Source organism: Lutra lutra, chromosome 13 (genome assembly GCF_902655055.1).
Source record: "Lutra lutra chromosome 13, mLutLut1.2, whole genome shotgun sequence".
Lineage (NCBI taxonomy): Eukaryota > Metazoa > Chordata > Mammalia > Carnivora > Mustelidae > Lutra > Lutra lutra.
In genome coordinates, this window is record NC_062290.1 from 94,933,538 (window position 1) to 94,956,587 (window position 23,050).

At 67.0% G+C, this 23,050-nt stretch overlaps 3 protein-coding genes and 1 long non-coding RNA gene across 6 annotated transcripts; 1 reads left to right on the forward strand and 3 right to left on the reverse strand.

The window, feature by feature from the left end:
• Window positions 1–298: 298 nt before the first annotated feature.
• Window positions 299–3,960, reverse strand: DPP7 (dipeptidyl peptidase 7). 2 transcript variants are annotated; one of them, XM_047700617.1, is made up of 13 exons: window positions 3,818–3,960; window positions 3,633–3,746; window positions 3,408–3,547; window positions 3,161–3,324; window positions 2,864–2,999; window positions 2,709–2,790; window positions 2,459–2,625; window positions 2,200–2,260; window positions 1,746–1,864; window positions 1,497–1,653; window positions 1,337–1,401; window positions 716–786; window positions 299–601 (listed from the first exon to the last, which is right to left on the reverse strand). In XM_047700617.1, exons 1-13 carry the CDS (start codon window positions 3,897–3,899, stop codon window positions 406–408), a joined length of 1,554 nt encoding a protein of 517 aa, XP_047556573.1. In that variant the 5' UTR covers window positions 3,900–3,960; the 3' UTR covers window positions 299–405. The 2 variants fall into 2 exon arrangements, 1 of the variants encoding a protein (XP_047556573.1); XR_007122360.1 differs by having other exon boundaries at window positions 523–601; window positions 1,497–1,621.
• Window positions 3,961–5,618: 1,658 nt separating this feature from the next.
• LOC125083773 (uncharacterized) lies at window positions 5,619–17,045 on the forward strand. The gene is made up of 3 exons (XR_007122361.1): window positions 5,619–6,056; window positions 14,717–16,576; window positions 16,948–17,045. It is a non-coding gene; the product is annotated as an uncharacterized LOC125083773 (long non-coding RNA).
• Window positions 9,172–20,363, reverse strand: LOC125083756 (endoplasmic reticulum mannosyl-oligosaccharide 1,2-alpha-mannosidase-like). 2 transcript variants are annotated; one of them, XM_047700614.1, is made up of 13 exons: window positions 20,096–20,363; window positions 19,531–19,639; window positions 18,745–18,848; window positions 17,014–17,168; window positions 16,610–16,719; window positions 15,273–15,458; window positions 14,448–14,596; window positions 13,845–14,033; window positions 11,925–12,115; window positions 11,119–11,239; window positions 10,283–10,480; window positions 10,066–10,197; window positions 9,172–9,863 (listed from the first exon to the last, which is right to left on the reverse strand). In XM_047700614.1, exons 1-13 carry the CDS (start codon window positions 20,210–20,212, stop codon window positions 9,651–9,653), a joined length of 1,974 nt encoding a protein of 657 aa, XP_047556570.1. In that variant the 5' UTR covers window positions 20,213–20,363; the 3' UTR covers window positions 9,172–9,650. The 2 variants fall into 2 exon arrangements, with proteins under 2 accessions (XP_047556570.1, XP_047556569.1); XM_047700613.1 differs by having other exon boundaries at window positions 15,273–15,473.
• LOC125083767 (translation initiation factor IF-2-like) lies at window positions 20,257–21,892 on the reverse strand. The gene is made up of 2 exons (XM_047700641.1): window positions 20,726–21,892; window positions 20,257–20,691 (listed from the first exon to the last, which is right to left on the reverse strand). Exons 1-2 carry the CDS (start codon window positions 20,924–20,926, stop codon window positions 20,257–20,259), a joined length of 636 nt encoding a protein of 211 aa, XP_047556597.1. The 5' UTR covers window positions 20,927–21,892.
• Between the last annotated feature and the right edge of the window lie 1,158 nt (window positions 21,893–23,050).

Genomic DNA, 23,050 nt, shown 5'->3' on the forward strand with positions numbered 1-23,050 from the left:
GCCCTTGGGGCTGCCTTGTACTCTTGACCCCTGACACCATGTCTCTTGAGCCTGGAATGGGGTGCAGGGCCTGTCTCCCAAGTGGGCTCTGTTACCTCACCTCCCATCGCCACACACCTGCCTCTCCGAGCCCAGGGGGGATAGGGACTGTGCCCTGCCCGGAAGGAGGAGCTGCAGCCCCAGGCCTGGCCCCCCCAGAGTCATGGCTGGGTGGGAGTGCTGGGAAGGACACTTGGGCTGGCTGCAGGGTCCCCCCCCCCCCCCCCCCCCCCGCAGCATGCCCTGAGACCACACACGGATTAAGGGCTGTTTTATTAAATGTGCAGCTGGTTTGCTAGTCTGTGTTCACCTTTGCTCCCTCAGCCCACACCGAGTTCCCGGGCTGCCTGACGCTTCCGCGGCCGCTCACTCCAGAGCCCTGAGATGCTGCCCTGATGTCCTCTCTGGTCCCCGGCTGGGGAGCACTCGACCTCCGAGTCCCCCGTGTTGGGCCGGCTGCAGCCGCTGCTCACGTCTGGCTGTTTCCACCCACTTGTGGATGAGCCTGGCCTCGAACCCGCGAGCCTCCTGGACAGATGTGGGGTCTTCTGGATGAGACGCTCTAAGGAGCAGGCAGGGGGCTTGAGTGGGGCAGCAGGCTGAGCCCCGGCCCTCCCCGGCCCGTCGGCCAACCGGTCCGGGCCAGACGCAGCACCCGTCCCGGGCGGGACCGCACCTCAGGTCTAGGTGATGGGCGCCGCCCCGGATGGTGATGGCGAGGACTGATGCACTCAGGTTAGTCCGGATCTGTCGGAGGACGTTCGTCCGCTGCACCGTGGGCCTTGGCCCAACCCACCCCTGCACCCCACCCGCCCGCTGCGGCCTGTCGGGGGCTGTGTCCCCACGGGGGTGCAGCGTCCCCCCGGTGTGCAGCTGAAGCAGGAGCTCCCAGGGACAGCCTGGCCTCGAGCTGCCTCGTCAGGAAGCAGAGCTGGAGCTTAGGGCACCAGCCGTCAGTTCACAGCAAGGGGAGGGGGCATCTGGGGGGCTCAGTCCGTGAGCATCCGACTCTGGCTTCTGGCTAGTGCCTGACCCTGGGGTAGTGGGATCGCACCCCATCAGGCTCTGTGCTCAGCGGGGAGTCTGCTCGTGGTTCTCCCCCTCCCTCTGGCCGCCCGCCTCGAAGGTAGTCCAAGGGGAAGAACCAGAGAAGGGAGGAGGAGACGACCTTCGAAGGAAAACGGAGGCCGCAGAGAACCCCGGGGTGGAGGCTGGCAGACCCACGGGGAGCCTCCAGCACGGCCCCGGGGCTGGCCAGAGCCCAGCGCCCTGCAGCAGCCCGCAGGCTGTGACTCACCCCGCCCCCCGCCCAGGGGTCCAGGTCGCCGTTGGAGAAGAGGATGTTGCTGGCGGCCTTGAGGTCTGCAAGAGACAAACACGCGGGTGGGGACAGGGCCGGACCAGGGAGCCGAGTCTGCGTGGGGCGGAGGGAAGGGTGCTTCCGTCTCGAGCCTCACCGTCCCCGCCGAAGCTGGTCTGCAGCCAGTCCCTCCGGGGCCACACACCCCACGTGTCCAGGCAGTACTGCTGGCGGAGCGCCTCGGTGAAGGGCAGCATGGGGAAAAGGTCTGTCACGTTGTTGCTGGAAAACGTCAGGTTGATCTCGGTGCAGGCCTGCGGGACGCCCCACACCGAGGTCAGGAGGGTAGGGGACCGCATCGGGCACCTCCGTCCCGGGCAGTCCCAGGCAGCCAGCAGCCCCATACCTGGTAATCCCAGGCCCTGGCATCAGAGCCGGTGCCACAGCCTGTGGGGTCCGCGCAGGCCTGGTACTGCTGATAGATGTCGTAGCAGGACACGGTGCCCGAGGAGTTGTACACCAGCCCTGGTGGACAGGGGCGGGGCCGGGGCTGGACACTCACCTTGCCCCTTGGAGGGGCCAGGGCGCCCAGCAAGGTGTGGAACTCCTGGGGTCCGTGCGGGCAGCTCCTCCCCCCCCAGGATGGCCCCCCACCTCACACAGGGCAGGGCGTGGCTGGGAGTGCTGCCCGCCCACGCCCAGGGCCTCTCAGAGAACCTGTGGAACGGACCCCCCCCAACCCAAGCTGGGCCAGGGACTGACTGCTTGGGAACATCGGTGCTCCTCGCCTCCACATGGCCTGTGGCCCCCAAGGCATGTCCACCCCCCACACTTGGCGCAGGGCTGAGGGGCAGACGCACCAGCCAGGGCTCGCAGCCCCTTGATCCTCCGGCTCTCACTCAGCAGTCGGTCACAGCCAACCTAGGGAAACCAACCAAAGACCCCCGCTTGGCCTACGGCCCCCTCCCAGCTGACCCTGCCCTGGTCCTGGGCTCCAGAGTGGCCACGAGCTCTTGGGCCATCCAGCACTGGCCATTCCACGGGCACTTCTCTGTCCTCGGACACTGCCCTGCCCAGATCCCTGCCCGTGTTTCCGGGAGTTGGGAGCAAGCATCTTGCCTTGACTGGGTTGGCGGGAAGGTGCCCGATGAAGTCGGTGGGGTACGGGTAGTCCATCATGGCCAGCACGGTGAAGGCATTCCGGGCGAATCCGAAGAGCTGGGTCAGGTCCTCCCGGCTGGACAGTGTCTGGCAGGTGCCGAACTCCCGGCTGACCGTGTCATAGGCTGTCAGGAGGAGGCGGGACCACGCGGTTTGGGTGTGGGTGGGGCCGAGGGAGGGGCAGGGGGAAGGGGACATGCCTCCTCACCTCCCTGCGAGAACAAGTCCTTGATCTGCCGGAAGGCGTCCCGCACGCCCTGGGCACACTTGGGACTCTGGCCCTCAAAGTCCTGCAGAGAGAAGAGTTGTGGCTGCAGCTGCCACAGCCTGGCCCAGCCCCGGGGCCCTAGAACCCTGGCTTACCGCCGAGACGTCCCGGAAGAACTGGTAGGGATCGCCGAGGCCGGCCACAGCCACAACGGGCGCACTGGCCGCGAGCGCGCCGGCCACGAGGTGGGGGTACTTCATCCTCATGTAGGCGCTGAGCATCCCCCCGTAGCTGGGCGGGGACACAGGGGGGCTGGGCCGTGGCGGCCAGGACCCCAGCCTCCCCAGCACCAGCCCCCACGGTGCCCCCGGGAGGCCCCGAGACCTCCAGGTTCCACAGGGGCCACATACGCATGCGTGGCTCAGGGAGCAGCCAGCGGGGCGAGGACCCACCTGCCACCGAAGGCGATGACGGGGCTGTCATGGGCCCCGAGGTTGCGCCGCAGCGCGCGGATCAGCCTGGCGAAGTCGGCCAGGGCCTGCTCCACTGTCAGCAGCTCTGTGTGCCCGCGCCGCGTGGACCGGTCGCCGAATGGCAGTGACTTCCCATAGTAGCGCTGCAGGGGGCAGCGGTGGGACTGAGATGGGCTCCCCACGCCCGCGCCTGCCCTCCCGGCCCGCGCCCGCCACCGGCACCCACGTGCTCCGCGAATACGACCAGGGCCTCCTGCTGAGCCGCCAGCTCCTGGATGAAGCCCGAGTTGTTGGCGAAGGACCACACGTTCCCCTCATTGCCCGTGTAGAAGAATATGGGCCCCTTGCCCTTTTTCCAGAACTTCTCTGTCGGGCGGAGGCAGGAAGGGGTGGGTGAGGCGAGGGGCAGGACCCCCGGGGCCCGCGACCCGCCCCCTCTGGGCGACCTCACCTGACACTAGGAATCGCTGGGGGAAGGTCTTGTTGCCGAACCTCTCGAAGTTGAAATGGTCCAGGAGCTGCTCGAAGTAGCCCTCCCGGAAGTCGCTCTCCGGGGCTCTGGGGGCTGGAAGGGTGCGGTGCTCAGCGCAGGGGTGCGCAGGGCGGGGTGGGGGATGCCCGCGGGCCCGCACTCACCCCCAGCCTCCAGGCTGCGCGGCCCCAGCACCAGCAGCAGGGTCAGGGCCCAGGGCCGGGCTGGCCGCGGCCGAGCGCCCATCTCTGTGGGGAGCGGGATGCGGTCACGTGACCGTCGCGCTCATGTGACTGCCAGGGCAGGCGGGGGGGGGGGGGGGGTTTGCTGGGCACCGCCCGACCTTCCCGACGCCCTGCCTACAGGGCTTTCCGTCCTGGGTCTCAAGGTTCCTGCCACCCTCCGTGTCACCATGGAGACCGTCCCCGTGGGGACGTGGGAAGCAGGAGAGGGCTCAAGGGCCTGGTGCCAGGACAGGGGACGTGTGCTCAGCACCCCCAACTCACCCTCCAGGGGCCACCGCCCAGGGCTCCAGCGCAGGGTGAGCCGCAGGGAGGCAGCCGCCAGCCAGGCTGCTCCTCCCGGCGCCTCCCCCACAGGGCTGACCCCTGGGGAGAGGAGCGGGAGTCTTGGGAAGGTGGGTGGCAGCGGGAAGAAGGGGTCTGGGGCAGAAGGCCAGCAGCCCTGAGCAAGGGGCCTGGGGCTGTGGCAGGGGCGCGGCCACGCAGGCAGGTGCTTGGGCAGTGCAGGGATGTGGCTGCTGAGCGCCCGGTGTTGTGGGAGAGGGGGTTCCAGGTCCCCGCTAGGACCTAGAGGTCCTCTCGCCCACCCCACCCCCCAAGGCTGCAGATGAAGGACAGGCCGGCAGGGACACGGGGCCCCGGGCCTGAGTACAAACCACCCTGAGGAGGGCTTTACGCCCACCCAGGGAGGAGCCCTTCAGCCGCCCCCACCCACCCCCCAGAGATGACAAGAACCTGAAGGGATGACAGGCTAGTTGGCCAGCAAGCCCACAGGCCTTTGTCCTCCGTCACTCAATAAACCTTGCTTTGCTGTCCACTCTGTCTGGCCTCCTCCCCGTTCTTCCAGGGTGTGACCAAGAACCACACACAATCTGGCAACACCTCCAGGGGCCCCACAGTCAGACTGGGGCCCGGGAGGGGCCGCCTCTCCCCCAGCAGCCAGGCCTGGACACGGGGCAGGGGCCTGGTACCAGAACCACCCCTGCCCCAGGCTGCAGAGGGAAGGAGTCACCAGGCCCCGCTCCCCATACTGTCCCTGGCCAGCATGACCTCCAGTCTCCGCCTGGGCCCGCCCTGCCTGGTGCTGGGACAGGCCTGGGCTGGGGTCCTGACCTCAGGCTGTGGCCTGGGAACCTAGGCCCCCAGGACAGGGCCGGACTGAGCAGTGGGGACCACATGCTGTCGCAGGACTATCACTGTGACAACCAGCATGGTGACAATGACTGTCCATCGTGTCACACCACCCCATGGGTGTGGTCCCCCATGGTCACCGAGTGCCACACCACAATCACTCCAGAGTCCCTGTCCCCACTTGTATGTCCCTGTGTCCCTGCCCCCCCGCCCCTATTCCCATGTCCTGTCAGTGCCCCTATCCCTGTGTCCCTGTGTCCCCATCCTTGTGGCCCTGTGTCCCCACAAGCCCGTGCCCCTCTGTCCCTGTGTCCCTGTGTCCCCGTCCCTGTGTCTCTGTTCCCATATCCTTGTGTTCCTCATGTCCCCGTGTCCCTCGCCCTCTGTGCCCAACCCTGTGCCCTCGTCCCCCTGTCCCTCTGTGCCCACCCTTGTGCCCCCCTTCCCGTCTCTGCGTCCCCATCCCATGTCCTAGTCCCTGTGTCCCCGTCCCATGTCCCAGTCCCTGTGTCCCCGTCCCATGTCCCCGTCCCTGTGTCCCTGTGTCCCCGTGTCAGGTCCCTTTGTGCTTACCCTCTTGTTCCCGTCCCTGTGCCCCCCTGTCCCCCTGTCCCTATCCCTCTGTCTCCGTGTCCCCATCCTGTCTCTGTGTACCTAAGCTCCCGTGTCCTCGTGTCCCCGTGTCCCTGTTCCTGTGTCCCCGTGCCCGCACCCAGGGCTGCCTGTCCTGTGTTGAGTAGAGAGGTGCCCATGCAGGGTCTTCGTGGTCTCTGGAGGGTAGAGGCCAGGACAAGACACGAGGACTCACAGCTCCTTCCCCCCGGATGGCAGTTTCTCCTCAGGCTGGTCCTGCTCTCACTCCCTCCTCCTAGCCCAGGCGCCAGACACTAATACCCCAACCGCAGGCTCACCATGTTCTCCCCTCCGAACCGGAGGCAGTGCCTCCATGCCTGGGGGGCACGAGGAAGACCCAGACAGGTGCATTCTGATTCCCTCTGTCCTGCCCCGCCCGGTGGCCCTGACCATGCGGGTACGTCTGGGGGTCCAGAAACCCTCCTCCCAACTTCATGGGGGCCAAAACTGGGTCTTGATCCTCCATCCAAAGCCCATGCACTTGGGGAACGAGGCCCGGTCCTGTGTTTGGGGTTCGTAGTCTTCTTTTACCGAAATGTATCTGGTTTTCGTATCACGGTAATGTGGGCCTCACAGAACCGATTAGAGTGCGCCCTCCTCCCAGTGTTCTGGAAGTCTGAGAAAGATTGGTGCTAATTCTTCAAAACATTACTTTGAAAAAGATTTTTTTTTAAAGTAGTCTCTACACCCAGCGTGGGGCGCAAATTCACAACCCCCGAGATCAAGAGTCTCGCGTGCCAGGAGGTGCAGGGAAGCCACGTGCCCCGGCTTCCCTTCGTCCTCCACTACGGTTTGGGTCTGCGTGTTCTAAGTCTGTTGAAGTTTCCTTGTCGTCTCTGGAGCGAACTTAGGTAATCTGTCCGTCTTACAAAGATGATCAAACTTGTCCACGTGTCTTACGGTCTTTGCCATTTCTGTAAGTTCACTGGGAACGGCCTGCTTCCGGTCTGACTTTAGTCCTCTGCCTTCCTGCTTCTCGTCACCTTAAAGATCAATTTCGCCGCTGTTTTCAAAGAACCGACTCCCAGTCTGGGGACTGTGTTGTGTCCCCGTCCGACCCTCTGCCTGACCCCCTCCGCCCCGCTCGCGGCGGTTTGCTTCCTGTCTCCCAGCTCCTCAAGGGGCGCAGCTTGGCATTAATCTGAGCGCTTTCTTCCTTTACTACTATTTTTTAAGGAAGTTCTACACCCAGCGTGGGGCCTGAACTCATGACCCTGACATCGGGAGGCTCATGTTTCATCGACCCAGCCGGCCGGGAACCCGGTCTCTTCCCTCTCTCACGTGCGGGCGTTCAAAATCATAAACTTGTATTTGAGCGCGGCTTTTTCTGCGTCCCATAAATCCTGTATTTTGTTTTGTGCCTTCGCTCTCATGGATCTCAGAATTCTGAAAATTTCCCTTCTGCTTTCCTCTCTGACCCACTGAGAGTGTGTGTTGTTTAATTTCCACGGATCTATGAATTTGCCCATTTTCTCTCTTATTTGTTCTCTGACTTCCAGCTTCATTCCACTGCGGCTCAAAGATACTATTTTTTCAATTTTTAGAAACACAGGAATACTTGTTTTGCGTCCTGACCTCCGGCAGAGCCTGCGGAGGGCTCCCCACACACCTCAGAAGGGCAGGGAGCCTACTGCAGCTCGGGCTGCCGCCCCGCCCGCTGGTCTGGCAAGTTCTCTGCGCTGCTCACGGCCTCGACTTCCTTCCCGACCTGCCGCCGCGTGTTCAGTGACGACGCAGTCCGCGGGACGTGGAGAGGCATGAGCAGCCCCGGCCGGCAGCACATCCCCCCCAACGGACGCCAACTCCACGCACTCACACACACACCCGACCTTGGAGCGGCTCCCAGCTTCCCCTTTAGGTGCCTGTCGTCGTGCACCGTGGCCCCAAACGTACACTTGTCGCTGCTGGACACGTGCCGCTGAGGCCTGTGGGGTGAAGGCTGGAGTTGCGAACAAAACCCGACCCTGGCTTTTGGACCCCCCAGGGCGGTCTCTGACATCTTCCTTCCTCCCTCCCGAGTGCCCTTCCGCTCCCATCTGACGGCCTCCCACGACCGCATCGCACACGCCAGGCTGACTGGCAACGAGGGCCTCGGCCTTTCTCTGGGAAGATCTTAAATCCTCCCACATTTTGAGAGTCAATTTTGCTATATACAGAATCTTTGGTTGAAAACTTTTTTTCATCAAAGTAGATCATTCCATAGACTCATGGCTTTTTTTTTTTTTTTTTTTTAGAGATTTGAGAGCGAGCGAGCGCCCATGACGGGGCAGAGGGGCCTGGGGCGAGAATCTCAAGGAGACCCCCTGCCGAGCAGGGGCCGACCTGGGGCTCGGTCCCACAACCCAGTACGATTGCAACCTGAGCAAGAACCACAGGCTGGACACGTAACGAACGGAGATACCCGGGCACCCCCATCTCTTCGGGGAGAAAACAGCTGTTGACCTGAGGACGTCTTAGGCATTACGCATCGCTCCTCATGATGCTCAGGATTCTGTCTTTCAACACGGTCTCTGCTGTGCGTCTCTCTCAACTGATTCTATGAGGAAGTCACTGAGCTCTTGCGTTTGTACATCTGCATCTTCCGACATCAAATTCAGGAAACTTTCCGCAATTTCTCAAATACTCTCGTGCCCCTTTCTCTCTGCTGCGACCTCCACTGGTGCACGTGTGCAGCCACTTGAATGGGACCCTGGAGGTCACCGGCCTCTGTCCACTGCTTCCTGTGCTTTTCTTCCCATCCTCCCACTGTGTGGCTCTAGTCCTACCCCTGGGCCTTTGCACCGTCCCGTCAGCACTGACCCGCACTCGTGAATCTGGCGCCTGCACACTTCAGCCTGGGACTCGGTTCCTTTACGTAACTTATGCACATGCTCAGGCTGCGCACGCGTTTCTGATTTCCTTTACTTCCACGTGTGTGTTCTGACTTCGTGCAGCACATTTAAGAATGTTCTTAGTCTTTTTCTAATAATTCTCAAAACAAGACTCCTCTAGGGGTAGTTTCTAGCACCTAATTGTGCTCTGTGCGGCAAGCCATACTGTTTTCTCCTCGCGATGTCGGTGTCGCTGTTGCTGAAAACTGCTGGTGATGGCTCCACCTGCTTCTTTATGTTTCCAGGGAGAACAGGAACTTCCATGGCCGCTGCGGGCTACGGACACCCACTCCCCTTCTTCTCTGACTAGACTGACCGTCCCCTATATCCACATTCTGTTTCACGAACCTTTGTAGTTAACAAACCGTAGCAAAGACTCGGGAAATATGAACCCGGGTAGCGCCACATCACACCGTTTTCTGTGTCTTTCCACAGCAGCTGACGAATGCTGTCTGGCCCCGGTTCTGATGACAGCAGCTTGTGCGACGACAGGTTGGCTACGCACGCAGGTCACGTGCGTTTGGAAGACGACAGGACTCTCTGGGACGGAGACCAACACTGCCCTGGAAGGAGACCCAGGCCGTCCCAAACAACAGCATTTCTACACGAACACGACTTGCGAAAGAGACCCACTGACCAACATGGGAAACAAAACACTTTTATGCTGCCCGGAAAGTCCATTGTACCAGGTGGTCCGGGAGCAGGACGCGCTCGCCCACCTGCCCCTCCTGGCCTGCAGGGCCAGGGAGGATCCCTGAGTCCAACATGTAAACGCCACAGCCCGCCAGGTGCCTGGACTAGGAGGAGGTCACAGACGCCCTCAGACCTTGGGTCTGGGCACGTCGTAAGCTCTGCGACCACCGGCTGAGTCACATGTTGGGCTGTCCCTTCAACTCCGGTCACTGCCATGATGTCGGGAGACCCAGCGCACCCCCGGGGAGATGACCAGTCACCTGGGACCATGAAGCCTGGACACTGGCTGACAGGAAGACGACTGGGTATCCGGAATGCAAACATGATTCAAAGTTCACAGGAAGAAGGAACGAGGCTCCTCCAGTGGACAGAATAGCCCTGAAGCATAGCGAGGATGTGCCACGTCTGAGACACTGACTGAGCGGCAGTCACGCGCCGCCCGGCGGGGCCCAGATGGGCAAGGGGTGGGCCTCGGTGTTGAACACGTAGGCGTCCAAGCTGAGCAGGCTCGGGTCGTCCGAGAAGAGCAGATACAGGTACTTAAGCGTCTCCCCCAGAAAGAAGCTCTCCATCTTGTCCCTGGGCTGGGGGTTGAGGGGATCCTGGACGTTGCTGATGGAGGAGTATCCGCCCGAGGGGACCTGCACAGGGCCGAGATGGCGGCGTCCAGGCTGCGGCCACAGCCGGCTCCCCACACGGGCTCGGCCCATGGGATGGGACCAAGGGACACCCCAGCCCCGGAGGCCTAGGTGCCCCCGACTCCAAAGGCCACGGCGAGCCTGCCCTCCCCCATGCCCGCAGCCCGGGGCGAGGGGCCAGCGGAGCGGCGGGCAGGCAGCTCACCCGTGTGTACGTGTTGAAGCTCCGCAGGATCTCCCAGCCCCAGTCCTGGTACTTGGGGTCCCCCGTGAGGCGGTGCAGGTAGAACAGACTCTCCACCGTCTCGGGCCGCAGCAGGTTGTGCCTGTCGGCCGGCTGGGGGCAGGCGAGGCGGGACACGGGCTGAGCTCAGACACGGCCCCGACGGCGCCCCCACACCCGGAGCCCGGCCCCGGCTCACCTTGACCTGCACGTCCTTGCGGTCGTTCTGGGGGTACAGGTTAAAGTGCACGATTTCGGGGCTCAGCCCGGTCTCCATCTGGCGGTTCATCTGGTAGCAGGTGTCCATGAGCGCCCGGGCCAGCTCCATGTGGTCAGCGGGCAGGCCGTGGTGGGCGCCCAGAGCCAGCGTCCCTGGCAGGAAGCACACCAGGTGGTCCTGAAATCAGAGCGGGTCCTCACCACGGCGGAGTCTGTGGCCGCGTGGGGCGGGGGTGGCGGTGACACCGGGGATGGTGCCTCCTGTGTCCCCAGGAGTCAATGAGCCCGAGCGGACACGTCGCAGGGTCCACTCGGGCAAGCGACTCAAGTACAGGCCCAGCACGTGAGGCTCCACGTGAGCAGGGGAGAGGCGGGGGAAAGACACCCCCTCCCGGGGGAGCAGACGCTGACCTAGGTCTCCCCCCTCCCCTACCGACACCAACTGGCTGCTGCAGTGCTGCTGGCAGGAGACCAGGAGCTGGGCCCAGGGCACAGGGGAGAGTGAGGGTCCCTGGGAAGCGGTGGGGATCAGGGGAGCGGTGCCCGGGACCCAGGGGGAGCAGCCAGGGACCCAGTGCAGACCTCGGGTCCCCCTCAGCTCCCCTACCGCCCCCACCCCAGCCCAGGCCACGCGACCCAGGCGCATGCCCACGGCCCGCACTTCGGGGCTCTCTGCAACGCCCTGGCTCACACGTCGGCCGCAGCTCAGGACACCACCTGGAGGGGGTGGGGTGGGGTGGGGTGGGGTGGGGTGGGGTGGGGTGGGGTGGCTGAAGCCCCGCCCGCCCGCCCGGGCTGGCTCGTGCGCACACTCACCATCTTGGCGCTGAACCGGCCGTGGGCGAGCTCCCCGACGAAGGCGAGCTTCCCGGGCTCAGACCTGCGCAGCAGGTGCCTTCGGATCCCCTCGATGGCTTCCAGGTAGTCTTCCAGTAACCTGGGCAGGGCGGCAGGCCCCGTCAGCTCGGGGCCAGCCGGGCGCGCGGCCCCCTCGCCCCGGCACCCAGGAGCGGCCGCGCGGCCGTGAACCACCAAGCACACGCTAGTGGCTCAGAGCCCTGGCCCCGTCTGAGGCGGCACCAGGCTGGCCCGGAGCTGGGGGGCGTTCCTCTCAAGCGCCCCGAGGGACGGCCCGAGACCGGCCTCCGCACAGCCCCAGGACCCCGACGTCCCCACCGGCTCCCGGTGTGACGCCCCAGTCTCTGCCCGCAGCCCCAGGCTCGATCGCCGAGGGTTTCCGGTTCCCTCCCGGGGGGGGGGGGGGGAGGGGGGGGGGGGGATTCTGCCTCCCACACCGCACGGTGCGGCCCAGGCCGCCCTCTGCTGGGGGGGGGCGTGTGTGCACGGTGGCCTCCACAACCGCGCAGCCGGTGAGCGGGGACCCCTCGGACAGGCCCCGACCCCGGGCCCCGCCTGGCGCTGAGGAGCGTGGGCCTCAGCGACCAGTCAGGTCCCCTCCTCCTGGACACGAAAGGCTGTGCCTGGAGGGAACACACACGCTCCTTGCGGAGGGGCCGAGCGCGGGCCGGCACAGCGGCTGCCCGACCAGGAACCCGGGACATGGGGAGCCGCGGGGAGCCGCGGAGACCCCGCCCCCGCCGTGCAGCAGAACCCGGCCTCACTGGGTCTCCTTCTTTCCGCCCTGGACCCACTGCTTCAGCAGGTACTCGTAGTAGCTGTCAGCCCGGGCGCCCAAGGTGAACACGCCCATGTGGGTGAAGAGGCCGCTGTGCGTGTTGATGAACATGGGCACCAGCCCATCCTTCTTGCCGGGCAGCGAGTGCACGCGCCGCGTCACCTCCTCCGCGGCCTCCTGCGGCAGACGGCGGGAGAGCGGGTGTGAGCGAGGGGGCGGGCGAGCTGCACAGAGGGGCTGCGTCGGCTCGCCCCCACGGGACGGACCCGCTCCCCGCCGAGGAGGGAGCAGGTCCGCCGTTCCGGCCCACGGCACCCCTTGCCCAGCTGCCACCGACAACGGCTTCTGAGACGGACCCAGGCCCCGCGGCGACCCGGTCCGAGCCCGCACGCGTGGCCGCCCCGAGGGCCCCACTCATCTTGCAGACGGCGGGGGCCCCCCCCGGGGGGGAGCGTGTCCGATGACCGCGGGCCTGGCCCCCATGACCCCCTGCCCAGGCGCGGCCGGCTGCTCCCGCTGGCTGGAGGGAAGGCGGGCACGTCGGCTTCCGCGCCCGGGCTCGCGGCTCACCACCGCCGAGGAGCTCCTGCGCACCCTTCAAGAGCCAGCCCACCTGGGCTGCTCCGAGCTCCCTGCCGGGCCCCCGCGGCACCTCCGCTCCCCGGCTTCGTGTGCATTCGGTCAGCGCGCCCAGGAGCCCACGCGGGGAGCCATTTTCTGGGCTCCGCCAGACGCACGCGCCCACACCCACCCACGGAGTCCTCTCGGGTCGCCGGCCACCACGGAGACCCGGCATCGGGCAGGCGCCCGGCTGACGCCCCAGCAGCAGGGCACGTGTGGAGCCTCTGGACTAGGCGCCGACGACGGGACAGCCGCCACGCCGTGGACAGGCAGGGAGGGCCCCGCACGCCCCGGTCTCCCCAGGACACACACGGGGCCAGAGAGCGGCCGGAGAATGCCGCACCCAGAAAGCAGATCCGCGGCCGCCCGAGGCAGGCCCACGGACAATGCGCGAGCGGCCACGCGAGAGCCGGGGGCCTGAGCGTGGCGGGAACCTGCTCCTGGGCGCACGCCTCTTGTGACACCCACGTCGGACACAAACCGACGGGCAGGGCCGGCCAGCACCTAGATGGCTCGGGCCCCGTCCACATGGCGGGGTACCGCTGGGGGCGGGAAGGGACACGTGGGATGCGCGCCACGACACAGACGTAACCCGTGGGCGCCTTCCACGCGGATGCGAACGTCCCCCGTGGCGACCAAGCCCTACGCGGGCAGCCTGGGCCAAGCCCTGTGCGGGACGATCAGAACCGCACACACACACACACGGGGCACAGCGCTCACGGCCGCGGCCCACTTCCAACGGGGAGGATGTCGTGCAGGCGTCAGAGCTCGCCCACGGCTGCATGGTGGGGGAGGGGGAACGCAGTGCCACGGACACGTGAAGAGTCACGATTTCACTCCAATCACGTCTCCGTTTTTCTAAACAAAGGGAGAACGCCGGCACGCTGTGCCGAGTCCCGAAGCCCCCCCTCCCACCCCAACGGCGAGGAGAGCGGCTCCGCCGGGCAGGGCCGGGGACTCACTGCCAACAAGGGCCCACGACGGGCACGCGGGTCAGGAAAGCCCCAGCACAGCTCCCTTCCTCCTGCCTCGTGCCGACCTGGCTGGACGCCCAGCCCCGCGGGCGCCGCTGCCCCTGACCCGACGGCACGTGGGAGGTGGGCGGCTGGGACCCCGAGGACACGGGCCTGCTGCAGGGCAGGGCCGGGGCGAGGACTCAGCCCCCGGGTGCCCACTCGACACCCCGGCCTCTGTTGTCCCCGGCAAAGCGGGATCTGCTAACGAACCACGGGGAACGGGAGAGGAAACGAGAGGGGGCGTCTCGGGGCGGCCCGGCCCCTCGTACCTGGAACTTCTTATTGCCCGTGAGACGCGAGAGCTCCCGGAACTCCAGCTGAATGCTCGTGACCTCGGCCACCGTGCTGTCCGAGGTCCAGCGGGGCGGGTGGGCGGCCCCCGTGCCGATGTTCACGTCCGAGTACGGGATCTTGGAGGGCGTCCGGAACGCAGGCATGAGCCGATTCCCAAAATCCTCCTGATGTGCAGCACAGCGGGCAATCAAGCCTCCCTGCCCCACGGCGGACGCGCCCCCGTCCCACGGGGCCAGCCCATCCCCCGTTTCCGTCCAGTCACGCAGATGGACGCGGGACTTTACTGGCCCCGCGTGGCCTCCACGTTCCATGGCCACCAAACCAAGCTGGCCCTGGGGAGCTCCGAGAGCTCGTCCCTGCAGGCCGCGGGGAGACAGGCAGGGCGACGCCGCTCACGTGCGTGTGCGCCCACGAGGCTCCAGCAGAGGAGCGGGAGCGCTGGGGACAGGACCCCCCCGCCCCGCGCCCCCGAACCCCTCTCCACCCCTCCCTCCCCGGATCCCGGGAGCCGGGCGACAGCCGCTCGCACGCCCACGCTCGCTCGGGCCCGTCCTCCCCGCGGGCACCGGGACACTCACAGCCTTCTTCAGGAAGAGGTCGTCCCCGGACAGGTGGTAGGCGCTCAGAAGCCCGCCCAGGATGCGGATCGTGCTCTCAAACAGGTTGACGTCCACGTCCTTCTGGAACCGCAGCTTCTTAGACACCCACTTCCTGGCCTCTTCAAACTCTGTGACACGAAACGGTGTGGAGAGGGGAGCGGATCGGGGGGCCTAGCGCGCCCCTGTGACCTCTCGCTCGGGGGCCCCGTGCATTCCTGTGTCTCTCTCTCTCTCACTCCCCACCGCAGGCTCGCCACGTCCGGTCCCGGGGCGAGGGGAGGAGCCCCCGCGACTTCAGGCACGCAGAGAAAGGGAGCCCGCGTGCGTGCGTGAGCACGGGCCGTCGGCGGTGGACGATCCCGGTACTAAGGGCCGCGCTGAGTGATTCGGCGGGAGTCTCGGGCCTCCTCAGACAACTTAAAACACGCCTCTGAAGAAGTCCCGGCTCAGAAATAACCAACGACGCGTGGTCCCCGTGCCACCCGATCAGCGTGGCGTGAGGGGGACGTGAGGGAGAGAGGCGGGGCGCGGACGGCCCGTGGCATCACGTGCCGCCTCCCGCCACAGGGCCCCTTCCGGCTGCGACAGGGGAACCGGCTGGAACCGGCCCTGGACGCGGACGTCAGGCGGGAGAGCCACCACCCACGCCCAGCGCGACGGATCCTGCCCCCACGAGAAGGGGGCGCGCACCAGATGGGAACGGCAGCGCCTCGTTCCCCACCCCCCCCCGCCCCCGCCAACAGCTCGCTTGCCCCAGAGTCACCCCAGGAGAACTTGGCCGCATGCGAGGGAAGGAGCGGATACCTTTTTTCAGGCCCAAAATCCACATGGTGTCCAGGGCGTCAATCAGCGTCAGGCCCAGGCCAAACCACTCGCTGAAGGACCTGGACACAGGTTTCAGCTCGTCGTGGCCCCAGGCAAACTTGCGGTATCCGGCCCACGCGTGGCGGAAGGCGTCGATCACGGCCCTCTGGCGCTCGTTCGGGGAGGCTGGAGGGAAGAGAGCTGGTCGCCAGGACCGGGGCCGTCAGGGTTCAAACAGGGCCCCTCTGGAGCCCCACACGGAACGGGGTCGGGGAGCAGCAGGGGACAACGCCCAAGGTCGGGTCCTCACGGCTGGACGCAGCTGCCAGGGCGGCGAGGCCTCTGGGGCCAGCACGGGACAGCGCGGTCTCCCGTGTGCCTCCGCGGGGGCCCAGGGGCCACACGCCGAGCGCCCGATGGCTGCGCTGTGCCCTTCGGCCGGTAGCATCGGGCGTGCTGGCTGGCGGCTGCCGACCTGGAGGGGAGCGCCTCATCTCCCGGGTGCCCCGTCGCACCTCCTCGGCCCCGGGCGTTTACGAGGAGGACCTAACGCGGAGCAGGTGCTCCCACGGCTGCGCTGGAGCCTTTCCGGGGTGCCCTCACGACTCGTGTGGGGGACGAGGTTTCTGCCCTCCACACCGGGGAGGACGGGGCACGAGTGACGGAGCCACCGCGTGGACACAACCGTGCGAGTCGATGGCGGCACCGCACATGGGCGCTCGGTGCGGTCTGAGGCCCATCCGTGTTGACACCCACGGCGCTGCCGTCTGTCCTCTAAGCCACACGATCGCTCGGTGTCCCCCACACGTCCCCCTTCCTTCAGAGGCAACAGCAATTGGGACCAGAGGATCACAGCCTGGGCCCCGACTCGCTGACCTGGCACGAGCCCCCGCTCCCCCAGGCCCATTGCCCTGGCCGTAACCGGCCCCGCCTCAGCTCTGCACGGGGCTCCCGACACGCCTGCGCCCAAAAGGCCCTCCACCCCGGTGCCACCGCGTCGGACCGCGCACACCTGCTGGGACCCGTTGGGCCTGGGTGGAGACGCAGAGGGGTGGCTGCGTCTCCACGTTCCCCAGGCGCCTCTCCCCAGCCCCTCGTGGCACAGACGCAGGCTGGGAAACGAGTCTCTCACCCACATGGGCGGCCAGGGGGCTGCAGTGATGGGCCGCCAAGGAGCCCCGTGTCCTCTCCAGGCTCTCAAGGGATCTGCGGCCCGCCCGGGTGTCACGGGGGACCAGCACTCGGAGGGACGGCAGGTGCTCCCCCCCTGGGCATCCACGCGCCCTCCTCGTCAGAATGTCCAGGTGAGGCCCAACAGGGTGCCCGTGGGGTCTTACCTGCCTGGTTCTGAATCCTGGGGGCCTGGGAGGAAGGTCTGGGGGGCGCCTCCGCCTTCCTCGTAGGAAGTTCGGTGCCCGGCTGCGGCTCAATCACCGCTCCCCGCCAGCTTCAGGGAGAGGAGGAGGAGCAGTCAGCCAGCCTGAGGGCGGAGACGGAAACGCCCCCAGGTCCCAGCCACCCGGCGGGGCTCCCTGCTGCCCGCCACTCTGGGCCGGACGAGCAGGAGAAGGCTGGGCCTGCCCCCCCCACCAGGGTCCCGCCCTGGACCCTGCCTGCTCTGAGAGCAACGTGTACCTCAGACGTTGCGCTCACCCTCCTCCTCTTTGGTTTTCAGAAAACGCCAGACACGCGGGCCTCAGCGTTTCTGCACGTCCAGCCCCGTCTCTGACGCTCCTCGTACCTGACCACCGTTCTCCGTGTGTTTTCTTCCCGACGAGCGCCACCCACTGCCTCGTCCCTCCACTTGGTGTCGTCCTGCCTCCTGTCCTCGGAGCCTTTACTGGGGGCTCGAATCTGCAGGCTGGGAGGTCCCCGTCGGAAATGCCTTTGAGGCTTCTAGATAAAAACAAGAGTCACCCGTGAAAACAGCTCAACTGCCTGTGGGCTGCCCTTCCTTTCCCCCCGGGACGCTCCCCAATCGGGCCCAACCCCGGGGAGTGTGTGAACCGGCTGGCAGCACACGGCCCCAGAGAAAATCCCTTTTGTTTCTCATCACGACACGCAGATTTGGCCGGGAGATCCCGACTCGCCATCTCCTGGCCCTGGCCGACAGGGATGGAGACGTGCCAACGGGCTGGCACAGCCCTGGATGGCGGGTTGAACTCCTGGTCCGGGATGCTCCCAGGCTGTCACAGACCCTAAAGGTAGCAAGAGAGGGTCAGGACCACGCCCCCGCGGATGGAGCCGCAGAGAGAACACGGCCGCGGGCCCGTGCCCCGGGACTCCTGCGCTTCACCCTTGGGATACTGTGGCGAGGGCTGGGCGCCGAGTCCAGGGACGGAGCACCGGGGCCGGGAGCAGCCAGTGCTCGACAGAGGGCGGGACGAGGCGCCTCCCCCAGAGGACGGGAGGAAGGCCCCTTGCGAATCGGGAAAAACCTCTGCTTCTCAGCGTCCACGGGATCGGTGACGACGTTCACGAGTGACGTGGCCGGGAGAAGGGGGTCTGGCCGAAACAGAGCCCCGAGGCCGGCCCAGGTCTGGGGGACCAGTGCTGGAGTCCGAGCAAGAGACAAAGTCCAAGTGGCCTCCACCCGGGGCTCCCAGTCCCCAGGCCTGGACCAGGGGAGGTGTGCATATTAACCCCGTACCGTCCAGGCCCCTGCTGGACACCAGAGACTGGATCACGGACCTCCCGAAACACCTCTGGAAACATGTCTCTCCGTGGGGAAACACGCCAGGCTGGCTCTGCCTTCCCAACCGTTAGGGCGGAGACCGTGTGCGAGGAAGGGACCAGAACAAAGAGTAAAAGAAAAGCCGCCTGCCCTCCTTAGGCCGGAGAACACCCGCTGCTTCACACACAGCTCCCGAATGAGAGTTTGGAGCGTGGCCTCCTGCGGCTCCCCAGGGCAGCCCCGTAGGGCCCGGCCTGGACTGATCCCGGCCCCCTGCCCCCTCCAGACCCGCTGAAGCTTCAAGTCCCTGAGCAAGCCCAGCTCCCCAGGCCTTGGGCACTCTCATCCAACTCAAGCCCAGCTCTCCGGACCCTGCCCAGCAGAGAGAACCAGCAGAGTCTCACAGCGGCTTCCCCGACCGCGGGACCGGAGCCAGCCTTATCCCTCCCGGCGGCCACTGCTCTCCCCTCGCAGGAGGTTCACCTGCCCCCCCCCCCCCCCCCCCCCCCCCCGCCAGCCCGCAGCTCCTCGAGGCAAGGGACAGGCCCCTTCTGCTCGCCGGCAGACCCAGGACCTGGCGCGCCAGCAGGCGTTCCAGAAGAACGAAGCAGACGGTATTCCTCTTTCCCGCCCCAAGGGTCATCCTACGGGCCCAGCATAAGGAGCGTGAGGCTCAGACGTCACACAGACGGAGACAGAGAGACATCTTCCCCGTCTACCCGAAACGCCACACGCTGTTCCGAGACGCCTGCGGGACGGAGCCCAGGGGCGACCCCACACGTAGGTCACGCGACGTACCTGCGGTAAGACGCCCGGGAGGTCCTCTGCTTTCCGAGGAGCTGGCAAGACGGGCGGGTCCACTGGTCTCCTCTCCCGCTCTTCCGCGGACCCGCCGTTCCCCGCTAAACGAGAGAGGTGGTTTTGTCCCCAGCAGCCCACACGGCCCGGACAGACTCCGAGCGTGTCGCGCAGCCCGTCGAGACAGGCGAGACTCCTCACGACAGGACAGCGTGAGCCCCGGGGACAGCCACGGAAACGAATCCAACGACGCCAGAGGAAATCCAGCCTCTGTGAAAACCCTCGGCAGCTCCCGTCCTTCGCCCCAACCCACACCCCGCGAACACGTGGCCTTCAGCTCTTCCCTTCCAGGGACCACAAAGGGTAGGGAGCAGGCCGCTGGCTTGAGCGCCCCGCAGCGGCTCCTCAGCCTCCCTGCTGCAGGCCAGGGCCCCAACAGAGAAAATCACCAGGACTCCCCACACGCTCCCCAGGACTCCGCGAGGGCTGCGGGGGGGGGGGGGGGGGGGGCGGCGCGTTCCAGACCCTGGGTAAGACGTGTGCGCAAGTTCCGGGGACGCGTCTGGACCGGGGCTGCGACCTCCAGACCTCCATTCCTCTGCGAGGCACAGGGCGTGGAGGTGCAGGGACTCAGCCAGGCTCCGAGGAAGCCGGCGCACCACGGGAAACGCACAGCCACCTGCCAGCCCCACAGCCGCCAGCGCTCTGGCCCTCGACCTCCCGCTTCTGCCCTGCCGGCCCTCGGGGACACACGCAGACCCGGCCAGGCGCATGTGGGGCCGATACCTCGCCACTGGTCAGCCACGCTGGCGTAGCACAGGAGCCCGCAGAGCATCAGGAACGTGAGCAGGAAGAGGATCACGTTCCGCTGCAATCTCGACAGCTGCTTCCACTTCTGAGGGACGGAAGGGCAGGGAGGCTCCTCACTGAGAGCGACCCGACCGCGGACCTCCCCACCCGCCGCCCGCCCCGCGCGGCCAGGCGCTCCCCGGGCCCGGGGTCTGCCCCACGGGAGGGGCCCTCCGGCCGGGACGGACCAGCCCCCGCGCGGGCAGAGCACAGACGCCCGCAGCGGGCGCGCGCCGGCTCCGACTCCGGCCGCCGGCGGGACCTCGCCTCTGCCCAGACGTGGGGGGCGGACGCGCTGCAGCCCGAGGCCGCCGGGGACACGCCGGCCCGGGCGCGGGCACGGGCGGGGCTCCCGCCTCGCCGCCCCGACCGACGGCTCTCGGCGCGGGGCACCGCGCGCCGCCCCCACGCCGCAGAGCCCGCGGTCCCAGAGAGGCGGCCGCAGGCCGGCCCAGCGCGCCCCGGCCCGGCTCCCCGGCGGCCCCGCGCCCCGGCGCCTCACCCTCCAGCACGAGCGCCGCCGCCAGCTTTTGCTGCCGTCGTAGGTCCGGCCGGCGCTCAGCGTCACCGAGACGAAATCCCGACGCGGCGGCGGCGGCGGCGGCGGCGGCGGGTACATGACAGCGGCGGAGGCGGCCCGCGCGGCCCCGCCCACTGGCGGCGTCAGGAGGCCGGGCTCTGAGAGGGGCCCGGGGCTTCGCGGGTCCGACACCCGCGAGCAGCCATCGCGGCGCCGTCAACACCACGCCCATCGCGAGCGCGGCCAATGCGCCTGCGCCGCGCCCTCCTCGCCCCACTGCGCCTGCGCCCGCCCTTGCGGGCCCCGGCGCGCCTGTGTTTACGTCCCACTGCGCCGGCGCACGACCGCCCGTGCGCCGTGACCTCACGCCCTCCACGTTTGCCGGCCCGCGCCTGCGCCCAGCTCGCCGCCCGGCGCCCCCTGCTGCGGGGCTCGACTCCCGGTCGCGGCCGGACGGCCCGGCCCAGAGCTAGGTGAGCCGCGGCGGAGTCGGGGCAGGCGGGGCGGCGGCTCTCCAGGTCCGTCCCCGGGGGGCGCTGGCCACGCTGGCCACCCCCGCAGCCCGCTGTGCGCGCGGCCCCGCTCCGCGGAGGTGCGGAAGGGCGGAGCGGGCCCGCGGCGCCGAGGAGGGTCTGCGGGGCTCCCGGCCCCGCAGTCCGGCTGCGGCCCTTCCGCGTGGGCCTCCCGCGCGGCACCGTGGCGGAGCCTGCCCCAGCGCGGCGCTCGTGCCGTCCGGTCTCCCTGCCTCCTAGAGGCCGCCGCCGCGGGTCTGTCCCCGCACCCAGCTCGGGGGCCGGCGGTGCCCGAGCGCATCCGTCCCTGCACGTGCGGTCGGCGGGAGCCCTGCCCTGGAGCGCTGGGCCGGGGGGCGGGGGCGGGTTCTGGGCCCACCCCCAGGTGGCGGACCCGCGGGCTTGTCTCAGGCCGCCCGGAGACCGTGGGGGAAGAGCTGGGCGGGGGCACGAGGGGACCCCTGGGCAGCCCCGAGCAAGTGCAGCCGCAGCTCGGCGTGTGAGCGCTCGCTCCCCGGCATGGACGGAGCCGGGGCCCCCGGGTTGCCGTTGCGACACGCGCTGCTCAGAAACCGCGCTCGCTCGGCCGGGGACACATCAGCGCGTCCTGAGTTTATTGGAAAGGCGCCCTCCTCCCCGCCCCCACCCCGGGGGACACCGGGGAGTCCGGCAGCCCTCCGTGGAGAAGTCAGTGGCGTGACGGGTGGTCTGGGATTCGAGGCTCTAACGGTAGCCTGAGGGACAGCATGGTGGGGAGGACCCGTCCTGCCTTTTGGGTGCGCAGTGGGCACGGGGACGCACCCCCGTAAGAAAGCACTGCGGGGCTCTCTTCGCGTTCCTGGTCCGGTGGCGCCCCACGATCCTGTGAGCTGCGAGTCCCGCTGCCCCAGGGCGGCTGCCCTGGCCCCGTCCCGCTCTGTGCGGTGTTTGAAACGTGATGTAAAGGTGTAAGGAATTTAAAATAAACCGCGCCCTTCAAAGCGAGCTGTTCTGCCGTAGTGTTTCCAGCTGGCGTCGGAAAGAGGCTGCAGGGCTGTTCAGCTGCGGAGGGGAGGAGCCGCAGCTGTGGGCAGGACCCCTGACCTGGCGGACCTGCCTCTGTCGGGGCCCCTGCTTGCCTGTGGAGCAGCTGAGAGAAGGGTCCTGAGGCACATGCTTCAATTCTGAGGTTTGCAAAGGACTGGCAGAGCCTGGGTGGAAGCAAAGTCCTTCTCTGGGCTTTGGGCATGGCCCTGCCCTCGTGCCCAGGTGGGCGCACAGGTGGAGGTGGAACCCGGGAGGAGCCTGAGCACCCAGGTTGTCGCAAGCTGCTGGCAAGCTGGCCGGGGGACGGAGCTCCCTGGTCGGTTATACCTCAGCTGGATGTACCGCCACGTGAGGCCGCAGGCGTTGGGCCCACTGGGTCGTGGGGGAAGCTCGGAAAATTCAGCAGCCCGAACCCACTGTAGACGTGGCCGGGGAGCCGAGGCGTCCAAGGGAAACTGAGAGGACCCAGCTTTAGGTGTGCCGGCTGTGTGTGGGTTGGGGCTGGTGGGAAGGTGGAGGCTGGGTCCTGTCCCAGTTCAGCGTCTAGAGGAGGAGGGAGGGGGCAGCTCCTTGGCCGCAGCACCCTGGGAGTAGGACAGAGGGACACTGGGAGAGTCCCCACCCTGGTGGAATCCCCTGTGTCTTCTCTCTCAGGTCTGTGGTTTGCAGTCCGGAGTGTCAGGGCGTAGGCTCCTGGCCTGTTCCTCATTCAGGCTGAGCGGAACTGGAAATCCCCACTGGAGTTTCACCCAGGCTAGTACCATTGCCGTGGTGTGACCCGATAGAAAGTCATTGTCACCATGTTGGTTATCATAGTGATAGTCCCTTTATAGTGTGAGGTTCCTCCTCCTTAGCCTGGGCCTGTCCTGGAGGCCTGGGGCCACAGCCCAAGGGCAGGATCCCTGACCAGACCTGTCCCAGCACCTGGCAGGCAGGACCCAGGTGGAGACTGGAGGTCGAGTTGGGCAGGGACAAGTGTGGGGATCGGGGCTGGGTGACTCCCTTTCCCTCTGCAGCCTGGGGCAGGGGTGGTTTTTGGTGCCTGGCCCCTCCCCCTGGCCCAGGCCTGGCTGCTGGGGGAGAGTCGTCCCTTCCCAGGCCCCTGTCTGACTGTGGGACCTGTGGAGGGAGCATCCGGAAGGGGATGTGGTGAGGGTCCAAGCTCCTAGTTGGGGTCTTCAGTCCCTTTTCTTTTCTCCTGCCCACAGTTTTAGCTTGGAACCTTTCATCCTTCCAGGTCTGAGAATTTAGAAGTTTCCTGACCTGAGTTCTGCAGAGCCGTGTTCTTCTCTGCCTGGGGTTGCTCTCACTGGTGTCTCTGCAGGCTCTGGTGATGTTTCTCCGGGACACCAGCCCGCAGCTGCTGGCATGGTGGCGGCCTTCCGTAGTTCCGGCCTGT